The sequence below is a fragment of the Calonectris borealis genome, unplaced genomic scaffold (assembly GCF_964195595.1).
Source record: "Calonectris borealis unplaced genomic scaffold, bCalBor7.hap1.2 HAP1_SCAFFOLD_366, whole genome shotgun sequence".
NCBI classification, from domain to species: Eukaryota; Metazoa; Chordata; class Aves; order Procellariiformes; family Procellariidae; genus Calonectris; species Calonectris borealis.
In genome coordinates, this window is record NW_027441747.1 from 1 (window position 1) to 15727 (window position 15727).

Genomic DNA, 15727 nt, shown 5'->3' on the forward strand with positions numbered 1-15727 from the left:
ATTTTTTCTGCTTTGATTTGAGTTTTTCTCCCTTTAATTTGAGTTTTTTCCTCCCTTAATTCGAGTTTTTTCCTCCTTTAATTCAATGTTTTCCTCCTTTAATTCGGGTTTTCCTCCTTTAATTCGAGTTTTCCCCCCTTTAATTTGTTTTCCCCCCTTTAATTCGAGTTTTCCTCCTCTGATTCGATTTTTCCTTCCTTTAATTCTATTTTTCTTCCTTTGATTCAAATTTTCCCTCTTTCAATTCGAGTTTTCTCTCCTTAATTCAAGTTTTCCCCCCATCAATTCAAGTTTCCCCCTCCTTTAATTCGAGTTTTCCCCCCTTTAATTCGAGTTTTCCTCCTCCAATTCGATTTTTCCTTCCTTTAATTCGATTTTTCTTCCTTTGATTCGAGTTTTCCCTCCTTCAATTTGAGTTTTCCCTCCTTAATTCAAGTTTTCCTCCTTTAATTCGAGTTTTCCTCCTTTAATTCGAGTTTTCCTCCTTTAATTCGAGTTTTCCTCCTCTAATTTGAGTTTTCCTCCTCTAATTCAATTTTTCCCTCCTTCAATTCGAGTTTTCCCCCCTTTGATTCAATTTTTCACTCCTTTAATTCAATTTTTAGCTCCTTTAATTTGATTTTTCCGTGCTTTGATTCGAATTTTCCTTCCTTTAATTTGAATTCTCTCTCAATCCAATTTTCTCCTCCTTTAATTCGAGTTTTCCCCCCTTTAATTTGAGTTTTTCCTCCTCTAATTCCATTTTTTCTCCTTTGATTTGAGTTTTCTTCCCTTAATTCGAGTTTTTTCCTCCTTTAATTCAATGTTTTCCCCTTCAATTCGAGTTTTCCCCCCTTCAATTCGAGTTTTCCCCCCGTTAATTCAAGTTTTCCTCCCCTAATTCGATTTTTCCTTCCTTTAATTCCATTTTCCTCCTTTGATTTGAGTTTTCCCCGTTTAACTCGAGTTTCTTCCTCCTTTAATTCAATGTTTTCCTCCTTTAATTCGGGTTTTCCTCATTTAATTCGAGTTTTCCCCCCTTTAATTTGTTTTCCCCCCTTTAATTCGAGTTTTCCTCTTCTAATTCGATTTTTCCTTCCTTTAATTCTATTTTTCTTCCTTTGATTCAAATTTTCCCTCTTTCAGTTCGAGTTTTCTCTCCTTAATTCAAGTTTTCCCCCCATCAATTCAAGTTTCCCCCTCCTTTAATTCGAGTTTTCCCCCCTTTAATTCGAGTTTTCCTCCTCCAATTCGATTTTTCCTTCCTTTAATTCGATTTTTCTTCCTTTGATTCGAGTTTTCCCTCCTTCAATTTGAGTTTTCCCTCTTTAATTCAAGTTTTCCCCCCTTTAATTCAAGTTTTCCTCCTTTAATTCAAGTTTTCCTCCTTTAATTCGAGTTTTCCTCCTCTAATTCGAGTTTTCCTCCTCTAATTCCAGTTTTCCTCCTCTAATTCAATTTTTCCCTCCTTCAATTTGAGTTTTCCCCCCTTTGATTCAATTTTTCACTCCTTTAATTCAATTTTTAGCTCCTTTAATTTGATTTTTCCCTGCTTTGATTCGAATTTTCCTTCCTTTAATTCGAATTCTCTCTCTTTTAATCCAATTTTCTCCTCCTTTAATTCGAGTTTTCCCCCTTTTAATTGGAGTTTTTCCTCTTCTAATTCCATTTTTTCTCCTTTGATTTGAGTTTTCTTCCCTTAATTCGAGTTTTTTCCTCCTTTAATTCAATGTTTTCCCCCTTCAGTTCGAGTTTTCCCCCCTTTAATTCGAGTTTTCCTCCCGTTAATTCAAGTTTTCCTCCCCTAATTCGATTTTTCCTTCCTTTAATTCCATTTTCCTCCTTTGATTTGAGTTTTCCCCGTTTAACTCGAGTTTCTTCCTCCTTTAATTCAATGTTTTCCTCCTTTAATTCGAGTTTTCCCCCGTTAATTCAAGTTTTCCTCCTCTAATTCAATTTTTCCTTCCTTTAATTCCATTTTTCCTCCTTTGATTAGAGTTTTCCCCCTTTAACTCAAGTTTTTTCCTCCTTTAATTCAATGTTTTCCTCCTTTAATTCGAGTTTTTCTCCTTTAATTCGAGTTTTCCTCCTTTAATTCGATTTTTCCCCCCTTTGATTTGAGTTTTCCCCCCTTTGATTTGAGTTTTCCCCCCTTTGATTTGAGTTTTCTCCCCTTCAATTCGAGTTTTCCCTCCTTTAATTCGATTTTTCCTCCTTTGATTTGAGTTTTCCCCCCTTTGATTCGATTTTTCACTCCTTTAATTCAATTTTTAGCTCCTTTAATTTGATTTTTCCCTGCTTTGATTAGAATTTTCCTTACTTTAATTCGAATTCTCTCTCTTTTAATCCAATTTTCTCCTTCTTTAATTCATTTTTTTCCTGCTTAATTCATTTTTTTCCTCCTTTAATTTTTTTTTCTCCTTTAATTTGTTTTTTTCCCTCTTTTAATTCAATTTTTCCTCCTTTAATTTGTTTTTTACCTCCTCTTATTCGGTTTTTCCCTCCTCTAATTCGATTTTTCCCCCCTTTAATTCGATTTTTCCCCCTCTAATTCGATTTTTCCGTCCTTTAATTCAATTTTCCCCCCCTCTAATTCAATTCCCCCCAATTCGATTTTTCCCTCCTCTAATTCGATTCCCCTCCCAAATTATATTTTTCCCCCCTCTAATTCTATTTTTCCCCCTCTAATTTGATTTTTCCCTCCTCTAATTCAATTCCCCCCCCCCCAAATTCGATTTTTCCCTCCTTTAACGTCGTTTTCTCCTCCTCTCTGCCTTTTTTCAGGCTCTCCGTCAGGACGCCGAGAAATCCCGCAGCCGCAAAGAGGAAGAAACGGCCGAGGCGTCGCAGCCGAAAAAATCCATTAAAAAGGCAGGTCGGGGGACCCCGATTTCCCGGCTGGGGGGGACATGGGGGGGGGGGGGGGGACGCGGGGGGGGGGTCCCGGGGCAGGAACGGGCGCGACTGACCCCGCCCTCCCTCCCCGTGCCAGCGCCGCAAGCGGGTGGCCGGCGCCGAGGGACCCAGCCGCTCCTCCCGGAGAGGATCCCGCCTCGGCAGCCAGGTTTGCCGCCGTGGAGGAGGAGGAGGAGGAGGAGGAGGAAGATTCCCCAAACTCCGGCAGGCGCAGGACGGCCGGGGTGGGGGGGTTTTTTTTTGGGGGAGGGAGGGGGGGGAGAAGGGGGCAGGATTCTGCCTCCCCGCCCCCGCGCTGACGGCGGCGGGGGGGGGTGGGGGGGTCTCTGCTCCGTAGGTGGTGGTGATCGAGCAAAACGGCTCCTTCCAGCTGAGGATCCCCAAAAATTTCATCTGCGAGCACTGCTACGGCGCCTTCCGCAGCAGCTACCACCTCAAGAGACACATCCTCATCCACACCGGTAACGGCGATTCCTCGTTAACGCCCCCTTTTCGTTAATTAAACCCCCTTAATTGCGTTTTTGTCTCCCACCCCCTAAGGCGAGAAGCCCTTCGAGTGCGACGTCTGCGACATGCGTTTCATCCAGAAATATCACCTGGAACGTCACAAGCGCGTTCACAGCGGGGAGAAACCCTACCAGTGCGAGCGTTGCATGCAGGTACCGTCCCGCCGGAGCCGGAATCCGTTCGGAATCCAATCCCGAGGGATCCGGATGGGGATCATAACCCCCTCCCCGTTCCCTCCCGCAGAGTTTCTCCAGGACAGATCGGCTACTGCGACACAAACGAATGTGCCAAGGTTGCCAAACCAAGACCCCCGACTCCCAGCTGCTGCTCTAGGAGCCGAGCTTAACCCCGGCACCGGCCGGGAACGCCGACGGCAGCTCCGGGGCATGGTTGTTTTTTCCTTCCTCTGCCCTTTTATTCCTCTTTCTTCGTTATTTTTGGGGGTTTTTTTTTTCCTGGGTTTTTCACCCCGGTTCCAACTCCGGGGGACGGAAGAACCGCCCGGACTTTCAGCCGACTGTACATAACTTGGGAAAAAAAAACAAAAAAAAAACAAAAAAAACACAAAAAACCTTCCTCCGAACCGGCAGAAACCGCAGAAACTGCCTAGAAACCTGCTTCTTACCCCCCCCCCCCTTTTTATTCCCAAATCCCCCTCCTCCCCCTCTCAGGAAAGGCTTGGACCCCCCCAAGCCGACCTAAAGCGGAGCAAAACCGCGACGCCTCCGGCCCCGATCGCTCCCCCTCGGCCGCCGGACGGGCTCGCGCGGGCGCTCGGCTCTCAGGTAGGAGAGGAGGAACCCGTTAAACCCCCCCCCCCCCCTTTTGGGTTTTGGGGTTGGTTTTTTTTTTAATTTTGGGGATTTTTTTTCTTTTTTTGAGAAGAAAGAGGGAAAAAAAAAAAAAAGCGGCGCCGGGGCCGCGGCGGCTGCGGAGGGGGGCGGCGGCGGCGGCGAGTTCTGCGGCGCTTCCCTTTTTTCTTTTCGAGATTTTTAGGGGGTTTTTTTTTTGGGGGGGGGGGTGTTTGGTTTCCTTCTCCTTTCCACCTGCGTTTCGGGGCCGTTTCGGGCCGTTTTGGGGCCGTTTTGGGGCCGTTGGGCTCCGCTGGCCTCCACCCCTGGCTGCGGTGGGGGGGGCCGTGACACGCCTTGGCGGGGGGGGGTGGCGAAACCGAGCCTCACCCAAAAACGGGGCCGTTTGCCGGAAAACCCCAATTCTGAGGGGAAAACCCTCAACCCGAACAGCCTCGGGGGGGGGCTGAGACCCCCCCCCAGCTGCCAGCCCTCCTCCCTGGGGGGGGGGGCACCCCTGCTCGCCCCCGAGCCGCGTTTTGGGGACGCTGGAGAAGAACCGGGCTCTTTGGGGACAGTTTGGGGACTCTGACAGTGCCTGGCAGCCCCCCCCCCCCAGCGCGACCCCCCCCAAAGCACAGACTTTTGAGGGGGGAGGGGGCAAAGGGGCCGCATTCGGTTGCCCCCCACCCTGTTCCTGGCACTGCCAGGAGCAGGGGTTGGCACCGGGGGGGGGGTGGGGGGGGGGCGCGTTTTGTGCTGTCTCCGTTGGTGCCACCTCGGGACACCCCAGCGGGAGGGACACCCCCATTTTGGGACACCCCCCCCCAAGAAGAGCTTCGGCTCGGGCAGCTTCGTGCCGGCAGGAGCCGAGCCCCCCCCCCCAACTCCGTCCCCGTCGGCCTTTTGCGTCTCTCTGGGATTTTTTGGGGGGGCCGGGAAGGGTTTTTTTGGGGGGGGGGGGGGGGTCGGACCCTGCCCCGGCGTTTTGGGGGGGGGGGGTGTGACCAAAACCGTTTCAGCGTCTGCGCCCACGAGGGCAAAAGTGCAGCGGCCGCATCCGGACCCCCCCCCACCCCGGAGCCCCCCCCCAATCCCAGGAGGGGACCCCAGGGGACACCCCCTTCCCCTCCCCCCGGCTTCAAATTTTCGGGGTGGTTTTTTTTGGGGGGGGGGGGGATTTAATACACTTATTTTGCTATGGGGGAGGGGAAGGGGGGGGCAGGGTGCGGCCCCGGGGGGGGGGGCAGGGTGCGTCACTTTTAAACGTAGTTTTTTCTAAGCCGTCCCCAGCCTGTGTCCCCCCCCCCGCGCCCCCCCCCGCGTCGGTCCCCGTGTCCCCCCCCCCCCCCCCCCCGGCCTTTAGGGTTTATTTAAATAAAAACTCGTCGGGTTTTTTCTTTTTCTACCCCGGGCTGCGCTTCTTAATTGGGGGGGGGGGGGGAATGGGGGGGGGCTGGATCCGGGTGGGAGTTGCCCCCCCCCCCCCCCCCCCCAGCACCCACTTATCTCCCTCCCCGGGGACCCAGCACCCACCGGCGCGGGGAGGGGGACGGTGTCACGCGTTGGGGACGGGGTGGCTCCTTTTATTGGGGGGGGGGACAGAGACTTGGGGGGGGGACAGAGACTTGGGGGGGGGGACACAGACACGGGGGGGGGACACAGACACGGGGGGGTGCAGCGGGGCGGGTGCCCCACGGGGTGACTGTGGGGTGTCCCCGGTGTCCCCTCACTCCGGCAGGTACCGGGGGTTGACGGTGGTGGTGGTGGCACTCTTGAAGAGGGGGTTGTTCTGTGGGGAGGACACCCGTGGGGGGGGGGTCAGGGCCCCGTCCTGAGTGGGTGGGGGGGGGACGGGGTGTGACCCCGGTTTGGGGGTACGTGGGGACGTCACCTCGTTCCAGCGGGCGCGCTGGCGTTCCCGCTGGAAGCGCCGGTATTCCCGCCGGTCGTGGAGCTCCAGGGAGAGGCGGCCCAGTCCCAGCACCAGTAGCCCCAGTGCCACCAGCCCGGCCACCAGCCCGGCTACCAGTCCGGCCACGGACCCCTCCCCGGCTGCGGGGAGGGCAGGGCCTGGTCAGGACCCCCCACCCAGCCACGGGGTCCCATGGGGGCAAGGACACCCCCCCCCCCCCCAGCCATGGGAGCAAGAACCCCCCCCACCCACGGGGTCCCATGGGGGCAAGGACCCCCCCCCCCAATCACGGGGTCCCATGGGTGCAAGGACCCCCCACCCATGGGTCCCATGGGGGCAAGGACCCCCCCCCCCCCACAGTCACGGGGTCCCATGGGTGCAAGGACCCCCCCACACACACCCAGCCACGGGGTCCCATGGGTGCAAGGACACCCCCCCCCCCCCAGCCATGGGAGCAAGAACCCCCCCACCCACGGGGTCCCATGGGTGCAAGGACATCCCCCCCCCCAGCCATGGGAGCAAGAACCCCCCCCACCCACGGGGTCCCATGGGGGCAAGGACCCCCCCTCCCAGTCACGGGGCCCCATGGGTGCAAGGACCCCCCCCCCTACCCAGCCACGGGGTCCCATGGGTGCAAGGACACCCCCCCCCCAGTCATGGGGTCCCATGGGTGAGAGGACACCCCCCCCCCCCCCAGCCACCAGGGCCCATGGGGACAAGGAGCCCACCCCCCCCCAGGGGTCCCATGGGTGCAAAGACACCCCCCCCCACCCGCAACCACCCAGCCACAGGGGGCCTTTGGGATGTGGGGGTCCCTCAAGCACGGGGGTCCCATGGGTGCAAGCACACCCACCCCCCTGACCCCCCTGGGCATGAGGTCCCTTGGGGTGCAGGGATCCCCCCTCCCCTTGGGCAGGGTGTCCTTTGGGGTGCAGGGCCCTCAGGGCAGGGACCCCCCCCCGCCCCAGGCAGGGGGTCCCTTGGGGTGCAGAGACCCCCCCCCCAGGCAGGGGGTCCCTTGGGGTACGGTGGTCCCTTAGGGTGCAGGGGGTCCCTTGGGGCACAGGGGTCCCTTAGGGTGCAGAGACCCCCCCCAGGCAGGGGGTCCCTCAGGGTGCAGGGGGTCCCTTGGGGCACAGGGGTCCCTTAGGGTGCAGAGACCCCCCCCAGGCAGGGGGTCCCTCAGGGTGCAGGGGGTCCCTTGGGGCACGGGGCTCCCGTAGGGTGCAGAGGGTCCCTGGGGACGTGGCATCCCGGGGTGGGGGGGGGGCATGGGGGTCCCCGGGGTGCCCCCGCACTCACCCTCCTCAGCCCAGACGGTCAGCGTCACCTCCCTGCCTTCCTCCTCCTCCTCCTCCTCCTCGCCCCCCCCCTCGATGAGGAAGAGGAGGACGCGGCCGTCCTCGGTCTTCTCCCGGCACCAGGCGCGGGGGTCCGGGGGGGGCGCGGGCAGCACCCGGGCGGTGACGTGGGTGCAGGCGCGGGTGCAGTTCCCCCGCAGCGGCCCCCGCCCGAAGGCGCCGCAGTCGGCGCAGTCCCTGGGGACCCCCGGCCCCGTCAGGGCGCTGCCCTCGGCCCCCTGCCCCAGCCCTGTCCCCGTGTCCCCTCCGCGCCCCTGGCCCCTGTCCCCATCCCAATCCCGGCCTTTGTCCCCCCACCCCCCGGCCACCCCATCCCCCCCCATGTCCTTTGTCCCTGTCCCCATCCCCTCAGCCCCACCGTCCCCCCCATCTCGTCCCTGTCCCCGTCCCCCCCAGCCATCCTGTCCCCCCATGTCCCCTGTCCCCATCCCAATCCTGGTCCCGTCCCCAAACCCTCAGCCCCCCTGTCCCCTCCATGCTTGTGTCCCCAGTCCCCCCCATCCTATCCCATCCCATCCCTGCTCCCTGTCCCCGTCCCCCCAGCCATCCTGTCCCCCCCATGTCCCGTGTCCCCATCCCAATCCCAGTCTCTGTCCCCCAACCCCCAGCCCCCCGTCCCCTCCATGTCTGTGTCCCCAGTCCCCCCCATCCCATCCCATCCCATCCCTGCTCCCTGTCCCCATCCCCCCAGCCATCCTGTCCCCCCCATGTCCCGTGTCCCCATCCCAATCCCAGTCTCTGTCCCCCAACCCCCAGCCCCCCCCCGTCCCCTCCAGGCTCGTGTCCCCAGTCCCATCCCCTCCCCACCCGTGTCCCACGTCCCCCCCCGGGGCTCACCGCAGGCGCTGGCAGGGGGTGCGGCAGGAGGGGCAGCGGGCGCAGAGGGGTCCCAGGTAGCCGGGCTGGCAGAGGCAGCTCCCGCAGACGCAGCGCCCGTGGCCGCTGCACTCCCGCCCGCGCCGCAGGCAGCCCCCCCGGCCCAGGGGGCACCCGCAGCCGCTGCCCCCGAAGCCCTCGCGGCACCGGCAGGTCCCGCACACGCACTCGCCCCGCTGCGGGCCTGGGCACCGCGCTGGTGTCACACGGCCCCGACGGGCCACCGCGGCCCCGACACCCCCCCCCCCGCCAGGGCACCCGTTGGGGACAGGACCCCCATGGGGACAGGGGCGTGGGATGGGGACAGGACCCCCATGGGACATGGGACAGGACCCCCATGGGGACAGGGACGTGGGATGGGGACAGGACCCCCATGGGACATGGGACAGGACCCCCATGGGGACAGGGACGTGGGATGGGGACAGGACCCCCATGGGACATGGGACAGGACCCCCATGGGGACAGGGGCGTGGGATGGGGACAGGACCCCCATGGGACATGGGATGGGGACAGGACCCCCATGGGGACAAGGACAGGACCCCATGGGACATGGGATGGGGACAGGACCCCCATGGGGACAGGGGCGTGTGATGGGGACAGGACCCCCATGGGACATGGGACAGGACCCCCATGGGACACACAGCGGGGACAGGACATGGGATGGGGACAGGACCCCATGGGGACAGGGGCGTGTGATGGGGACAGGACCCCATGGGACATGGGACAGGACCCCCATGAGGACAGGGACATGGGATGGGGACAGGACCCCCATGGGACATAGGATGGGGACAGGACCCCCATGGGGACAGGGACATGTGATGGGGACAGGACCCCCATGGGACATGGGATGGGGACAGGACCCCCATGGGGACAAGGACAGGACCCCATGGGACATGGGATGGGGACAGGACCCCATGGGGACAGGGACGTGTGATGGGGACAGGACCCCCATGGGGACAGGGACATGGGATGGGGACAGGACCCCCATGGGACACGCAGCAGGGACAGGACCCCTGGGACAGGGCTGCACGATTGGGAAGGGACCCGTGGGGACAGGGGCGAGTGACAGGGATGGGACCCCAGGGGACATGCCGGGGGGGAGGGGACCCCCCCCAGGGATGGGAACGCCAAGGCCGGGCACGGGCACGGCCCCCGTATCCCCGTGTCCCCCCCGTATCCCCATGTCCCCCCCCGTGTCCCCATGTCCCCCTCGTATCCCTGGGTCCCCCCCGGGTCCCTGGGTCCCCCCCATATCCCCATGTCCCCCCCGTATCCCCATGTCCCCCCCGTGTCCCCATGTCCCCCTCGTATCCCTGGGTCCCCCCCGTATCCCCGTGTCCCCCCCGTATCCCCATGTCCCCCTCGTATCCCTGGGTTCCCCCCGGGTCCCTGGGTCCCCCCCGTATCCCCATGTCCCCGTGTCCCCCCCGTGTCCCCGGGTCCCCCCCGGGTCCCCCCCGGGTCACCTCCGCAGGGCAGCCCCTCGTGGCGCTCGCAGCCGCTGCTGTCGCACTGGCAGAGGGTCCCGCTCAGCCCGGGGGGGCACTCGCAGGCGCCGCAGACGCACCGGCCCCTCCCGCTGCAGGGGGGCCCCGTGCTGTTGGGGGGCCGGCAGCCCCCCCCCGCCGCCTCCGTCGCCCCCTCGCACTCGCACCGCCGGCCCCGCCGGCCCCCCGGGCACCTGGGGGGGGGGGCAGCCATGGTGGGCCCCACGGACCCCCCACCCTGCCCCCCCAGCCCACCCCCTTGTCCCCCATCCTGCCACCCCCAGCCCCCCAACACAACCCATGGACCCCCCCCTGCCCCACAGCCCCCCCCCATGGACCCGACCCCCCCCACCTCATTGCCTCCCCATGGACCCCCACCCTGCCCCACGGACCCCCACCCTGTCCCCCCACCCCACCCCCTTGCCCCCCATCCTGCCCCCCCTCAGCCCCCCAATACAACCCATGGACCCCCCCTGCCCCGCAGCCCCCCCCCCCAGCCCCCCAGCCCCCCCCATTGCCTCCATCCCACCCCACGGACCCCCACCCTGCCCCATGGACCCCCCCCGACTCCCCCTCTCCCCCATTGCCTCCCCATGGACCCCCACCCTGCCCCATGGACCCCCCTGACTCCCCCCCCACCCCATTGCCTCCCCATGGACCCCCACTCTGCCCCACGGACCCCCATCCTGCCCCCCCCTAGACCCCAGCCCCCTCCATGGACCCTCCACGCCCCCCCCCAGCCCCCCCCACCCCATTGCCTCCCCACGGACCCCCTGCCCCATGCACCCCCCCCGCCCCCCCACCCCACCCCCTTGCCCCCCATCCTTCCCCCCCCCAGCCCCCTCCATGGACCCTCCACGCCCCCCCCACCCCATTGCCTCCCCACGGACCCCCCCCCCGCCCCCCCACCCCACCCCCTTGCTCCCCATCCTTCCCCCCCCAGCCCCCTCCATGGACCCTCCACGCCCCCCCCCACCCCATTGCCTCCCCACGGACCCCCCCCCGACCCCCACCCCACCCCCTTGCCCCCCATCCTTCCCCCTCCCAGCCCCCCAGCCCCCTCCATGGACCCTCCACGCCCCCCCCCCCAGCCCCCCCCCACCCCATTGCCTCCCCACGGACCCCCCCCAGCCCCCCCCCGGTACCTGCAGACCCCGCAGAGGAGGGTGCCGCCGTGGCAGAGGGGGGCCTGGGGCTGGTGGTGGGTGCAGGAGCACCCGCAGAGGGTGCCCAGCTCCAGGCTCAGCTCCTCGGTGAAGCCCAGCACCCGCAGCCCCACGCGCTGCCGGGACCCCAGGCAGGCACCCGCCCGCACCCGCACCGTGAAGGTCACCTGCGGGGGGGGGCACCCATGGGACACCCACGGCATGGGGGGGATACCCACGGGGGCACCCATGGCATGGGGGGGATACCCACGGGGGCACCCACGGCATGGGGGGGGCACCCACGGAGACACCCATGGCATGGGGGGGGGCACCCATGGGACACCTACGGCATGGGGGGGATACCCACGGGGGCACCCACGGCATGGGGGGGACACCCACGGAGACACCCATGGCATGGGGGGGGATACCCACGGGGGCACCCACAGCATGGGGAGACACCCATGGCATGGGGGGGGCACCCATGGGACACCCACTGCATGGGGGGGGGCACCCATGGGACACCCATGGCATGGGGGGGACACCCACAGAGACACCCACGGCATGGGGGGACACCCATGGGAGCACCTCTGCCACCCCCGTGGGTCCCCCATGTCCCGGCCCTGTCACCCCCATGGGGTGTCCCCCCCCCAGCCCTGCCTGCCGCCCCACGGGGCCGTGGCCCCCCCCGTACCCCCCACCTCTGCCCCCCATGACCCCCCACGTCCCCCCACGTCCCCACTGTGCCCGTGCCCACGACCCTCCCCATGCCCCGCCACGCCCCCCCAATGTCCCCCCATCCCCCCCACCACATCCCCCCATGCCCCCCCCATGGCCCCCCATGCCCGTGCCCATGACCCCCCTCACACCCCCCTGTCCACCCCCCACGTCCCCCCATGCCCCCCCACGTCCCCCCATGCCCCCCACATCCCCCCATCCGCCCACCATGCCCCCCATGCCCCCCACATCCCCCCATCCGCCCACCATGCCCCCCATGCCCCCCCACATCCCCCCATCCGCCCACCATGCCCCCCATGCCCCCCCACGTCCCCCCATCCGCCCACCATGCCCCCCCGCCCCCCCACGTCCCCCACGCCCCCCCATCCGCCCACCACGCCCCCCATGCCCCCCCACGTCCCCCCACGCCCCCCCCACGCCCCCCCATGCCCCCCATGTCCCCCCCACGCCCCCCCATGCCCCCCCCATGCCCCCATCCGCCCACCACGCCCCCCCATGCCCCCCCCACATCCCCCCACGCCCCCCATGTCCCCCCTCACGCCCCCCCACGCCCCCCCCACGCCCCCCATCTGCCCCTCACGTCCCCCCATGCCCCCCCACATCCCCCCATGCCCCCCCCACGCCCCCCATCTGCCCACCACGTCCCCCCATGCCCCCCCATGCCCCCCCCACGCCCCCCATCTGCCCCCCACGCCCCCCCATGCCCCCCCCCACCCCCCCCCGCCCCCCCCACCTCCTGGTTGACGCGAACCCCGGTGCAGACCCCCCCGTGGGGCCGGGGGGGGCCGGGGGGGCCCCCGCAATGGGACTGGTAGCTGAGGCTGATGCCGGGGGGCAGCGGCGAGTGCTGCAGCTCCACCGTGGACAAGAGGCTCTGCGGGGGGGGGGGGGGACGGACACAAACAACACCCATGGGTGTCAGCACCCACCGCCCCCAGCCCGGGGGGGGGGCACCCAGGTGTGGCCCCCCCCCCCCTCACGTTGTAGGCGTCGGCGATGAGCTGCACCACGTTGCTGGAGTCCTCCCGCAGCTCCCCCACCACCGACTTGGGGATCAGGCGGCTCAGCTCCTGCGGGGGGGGGTGGGGAAGAGGGTCAGGGACCCCCACACACACACCCACACCCACCCGTGACACCCCCCCCCCCCCCCGCCCACCCACCCACCTGGTAGATGGGCAGGGTGGGACCCGTCACGGCGAAGATGGGCTGGATGTTGGCGGCCGAAAGGACCTGGGCCAAGTGTCCCACCGAGGGGTAGTCCTGCGGGGGGGGGGGGGTGGGTGCTGGGGTGCCCACCCCACCCAAAACCCCCCTCCCCCCCCCCCCCCCCCACCCACACCCCCCCCACCACCCCACCCCCCCCCCCCCCCAAACCCCACCCACCCAAAAAACCACCCCCACCCAAACGCCACACACACCCAACCCCCCCCCAAAACCACCCCCATCCAACCCCCACCCAACCTCCCCCACCCACCCCCCCCTAAACCCCCCCAACCCCCCCACCCAAAAAAACCTCCCCACCCAACCCCCCCCACCCAAAACCCCCCCAAACCCCCCCACCCAAAAAAAAACCCCACCCAAAAAACCACCCCCACCCAAACCCCCCTCCCAAACCCCCCCAAACCCCCCCACCCAAAAAAACGCCCCCACCCAAAAAAACACCCCCACCCAAACCCCCCCGCCCAAACCCCCCCCCACCCCAAAAAACCACCCCCACCCAACCCCCCCAAACTCCCCCAACCCCCCCCAAAAAAAACCCCACCCAAAAAACCACCTCCCCCAACCCCCCCAAACCCCTCACCCAAAAAACCACCCCCACCCAAACCCCCCCAAGCCCCCCCCAAATCCCCCCACCCAACCTCCCCACCCAAAAAAAAAACCCCACCCAAAAAACCACCCCCACCCAACCCCCCACAAAACCCCCCCAAACCCCCCAAACCCCCCCACCCAAACCCCCCCCAAACCCCCCCAACCCCCCCCGCCCAAACCCCCCCCCAAACCTCCCCCCCAACCCCCCCCAACCCCCCCAAGCCCCCCAAATCCCCCCACCCAACCTCCCCACCCAAAAAAAAACCCCCACCCAAAAAACCACCCCCCCCAACCCCCCACAAAACCCTCCCCCAAACCCCCCCAACCCCCCCCGCCCAAACCCCCCCCCCCAAACCTCCCCCCCAACCCCCCCCCGAGCCCCCCCCCCGTGTCCGGGAGCCTACGTAGAGGTGACTTTTGGCGTAGACGCCGCTGGCGTCGAGGTGGCAGCGGGCGTCGCTGGGGGTGACGATGCCCCCCAGTTTCCCATCCCCCGCCGTGTGGAAGGCGTCGTCGGAGGCGAAGACCAGCAGGCGGGTGACGGGGCGCCAGCCGATGCGCTCCTGGGGGGGCACCCGCTTTTGGGGGGCCCGGGCTTTTGCCTCGGATCGGGCTCGCGCGCGCGCTGGCGCGGGGGTTTTTGCAGGCAGGCGCGCGCGGGCTCTTGCTTGCATGCACGCATGCAGGCTCGCAGGTTCTCTGGCATGCACCCACGCATGCAGGCTCGCACGTTCTCTGGCATGCACCCACGCATGCAGGCTTGCAGGTTCTCTGGCATGCACACCCACATGCAGGCTTGCACGTTCTCTTGCATGCACGCCCACATGCACATTCTCTTGCATGCTCGCCCGCATGCACGCTTGCATGTTCTCTTGCATGCACGCCCACATGCACACTTGCACATTCTCTTGCAAGCACGCCCGCATGCAGGTTTGCACGTTCTCTTGCATGCACGCCCACATGCACATTCTCTTGCATGCACCCACGCATGCAGGCTTGCGCGTTCTCTTGCATGCACGCCCACATGCACATTCTCTTGCATGCACCCACGCATGCAGGTTTGCACGTTCTCTTGCATGCTCGCCCGCATGCACGCTTGCATGTTCTCTTGCATGCACGCCCACATGCACACTTGCACATTCTCTTGCATGCACGCCCGCATGCAGGTTTGCACGTTCTCTTGCATGCACGCCCACATGCACATTCTCTTGCATGCACCCACGCATGCAGGCTTGCGCGTTCTCTTGCATGCACGCCCACATGCACATTCTCTTGCATGCACCCACGCATGCAGGTTTGCACGTTCTCTTGCATGCACGCCCACATGCACAACATGCACATTCTCTTGCATGCACCCACGCATGCAGGTTTGCACGTTCTCTTGCATGCTCGCCCGCATGCACGCTTGCATGTTCTCTTGCATGCACGCCCACATGCACACTTGCACATTCTCTTGCATGCACGCCCGCATGCAGGTTTGCACGTTCTCTTGCATGCACGCCCACATGCACATTCTCTTGCATGCACCCACGCATGCAGGCTTGCGCGTTCTCTTGCATGCACGCCCACATGCACATTCTCTTGCATGCACCCATGCATGCAGGCGGGCACATTTGCACGCAGGCACGCTCACACGTGCTCTTGCACGTGCTTTTGCATGCACATGCGCATACGCTGGAGGCACTCTTGCAGGCAGGCACGCTTGCATATGCTCTTGCACATACCCACGCATGCAGGCACGTTTGCATGCAGGCATGCTTACACGTACGCTTGCATGGGCTTTTGCAGCCAGGCACGCTTGCACGTGCTCTTGCAGCACACGCTTGCATGCACAAGCATGCGTGCATGCTCTTGCTTGCATGCACGCTCGCATGCACACACACTTGCACGCTTTCTTGCATGCACCAACACATGCAGGCTCGCTTGCAGGCAGGCATGTTTGCACGCAGACACGCTTACACGTGCTCTCGCAGGCGCGCTTGCACACACGCTTGCAGGCAGTTGTGTTTGCACGCACACTTGCATGCGCTCTTGCAGGCGTGCACACTTGCACATGCTCTTGCACATACCCACGCGTGCAGGCTCGCTTGCAGGCAGACACGTTTGCAGGCAGGCACCCGTGCATACCCCCCCGCAGGCTCACGCGCAGGCAGGCACGCTCGCAGATGCGCTTGCTTGTGCACGTGCCCGCAGCAACGCTCGCGCG

At 63.5% G+C, this 15727-nt stretch overlaps 2 protein-coding genes across 3 annotated transcripts; one reads left to right on the top strand and one right to left on the bottom strand.

The window, feature by feature from the left end:
- Positions 1-2763: 2763 nt before the first annotated feature.
- On the top strand, positions 2764-4279 carry LOC142077651 (zinc finger protein 740-like; the record flags this gene model as incomplete). Its single annotated transcript, XM_075139572.1, has 5 exons — positions 2764-2850; positions 2972-3043; positions 3233-3356; positions 3436-3554; positions 3646-4279. Coding segments are annotated over 5 exons (492 nt in total), but the record flags the coding sequence as incomplete, so codon positions are not given.
- A 1468-nt stretch (positions 4280-5747) lies between these two features.
- LOC142077650 (integrin beta-7-like) lies at positions 5748-14210 on the bottom strand. 2 transcript variants are annotated; one of them, XR_012671954.1, is made up of 11 exons: positions 13926-14210; positions 12877-12972; positions 12693-12782; positions 12446-12586; positions 10978-11165; positions 9812-10026; positions 8307-8529; positions 7411-7646; positions 6088-6248; positions 5838-5985; positions 5748-5801 (listed from the first exon to the last, which is right to left on the bottom strand). XR_012671954.1 is itself a non-coding variant. In XM_075139571.1 (10 exons), exons 1-10 carry the CDS (start codon positions 14193-14195, stop codon positions 5923-5925), a joined length of 1683 nt encoding a protein of 560 aa, XP_074995672.1. In that variant the 5' UTR covers positions 14196-14210; the 3' UTR covers positions 5781-5922. The 2 variants fall into 2 exon arrangements, 1 of the variants encoding a protein (XP_074995672.1); XM_075139571.1 differs by having other exon boundaries at positions 5781-5985.
- Between the last annotated feature and the right edge of the window lie 1517 nt (positions 14211-15727).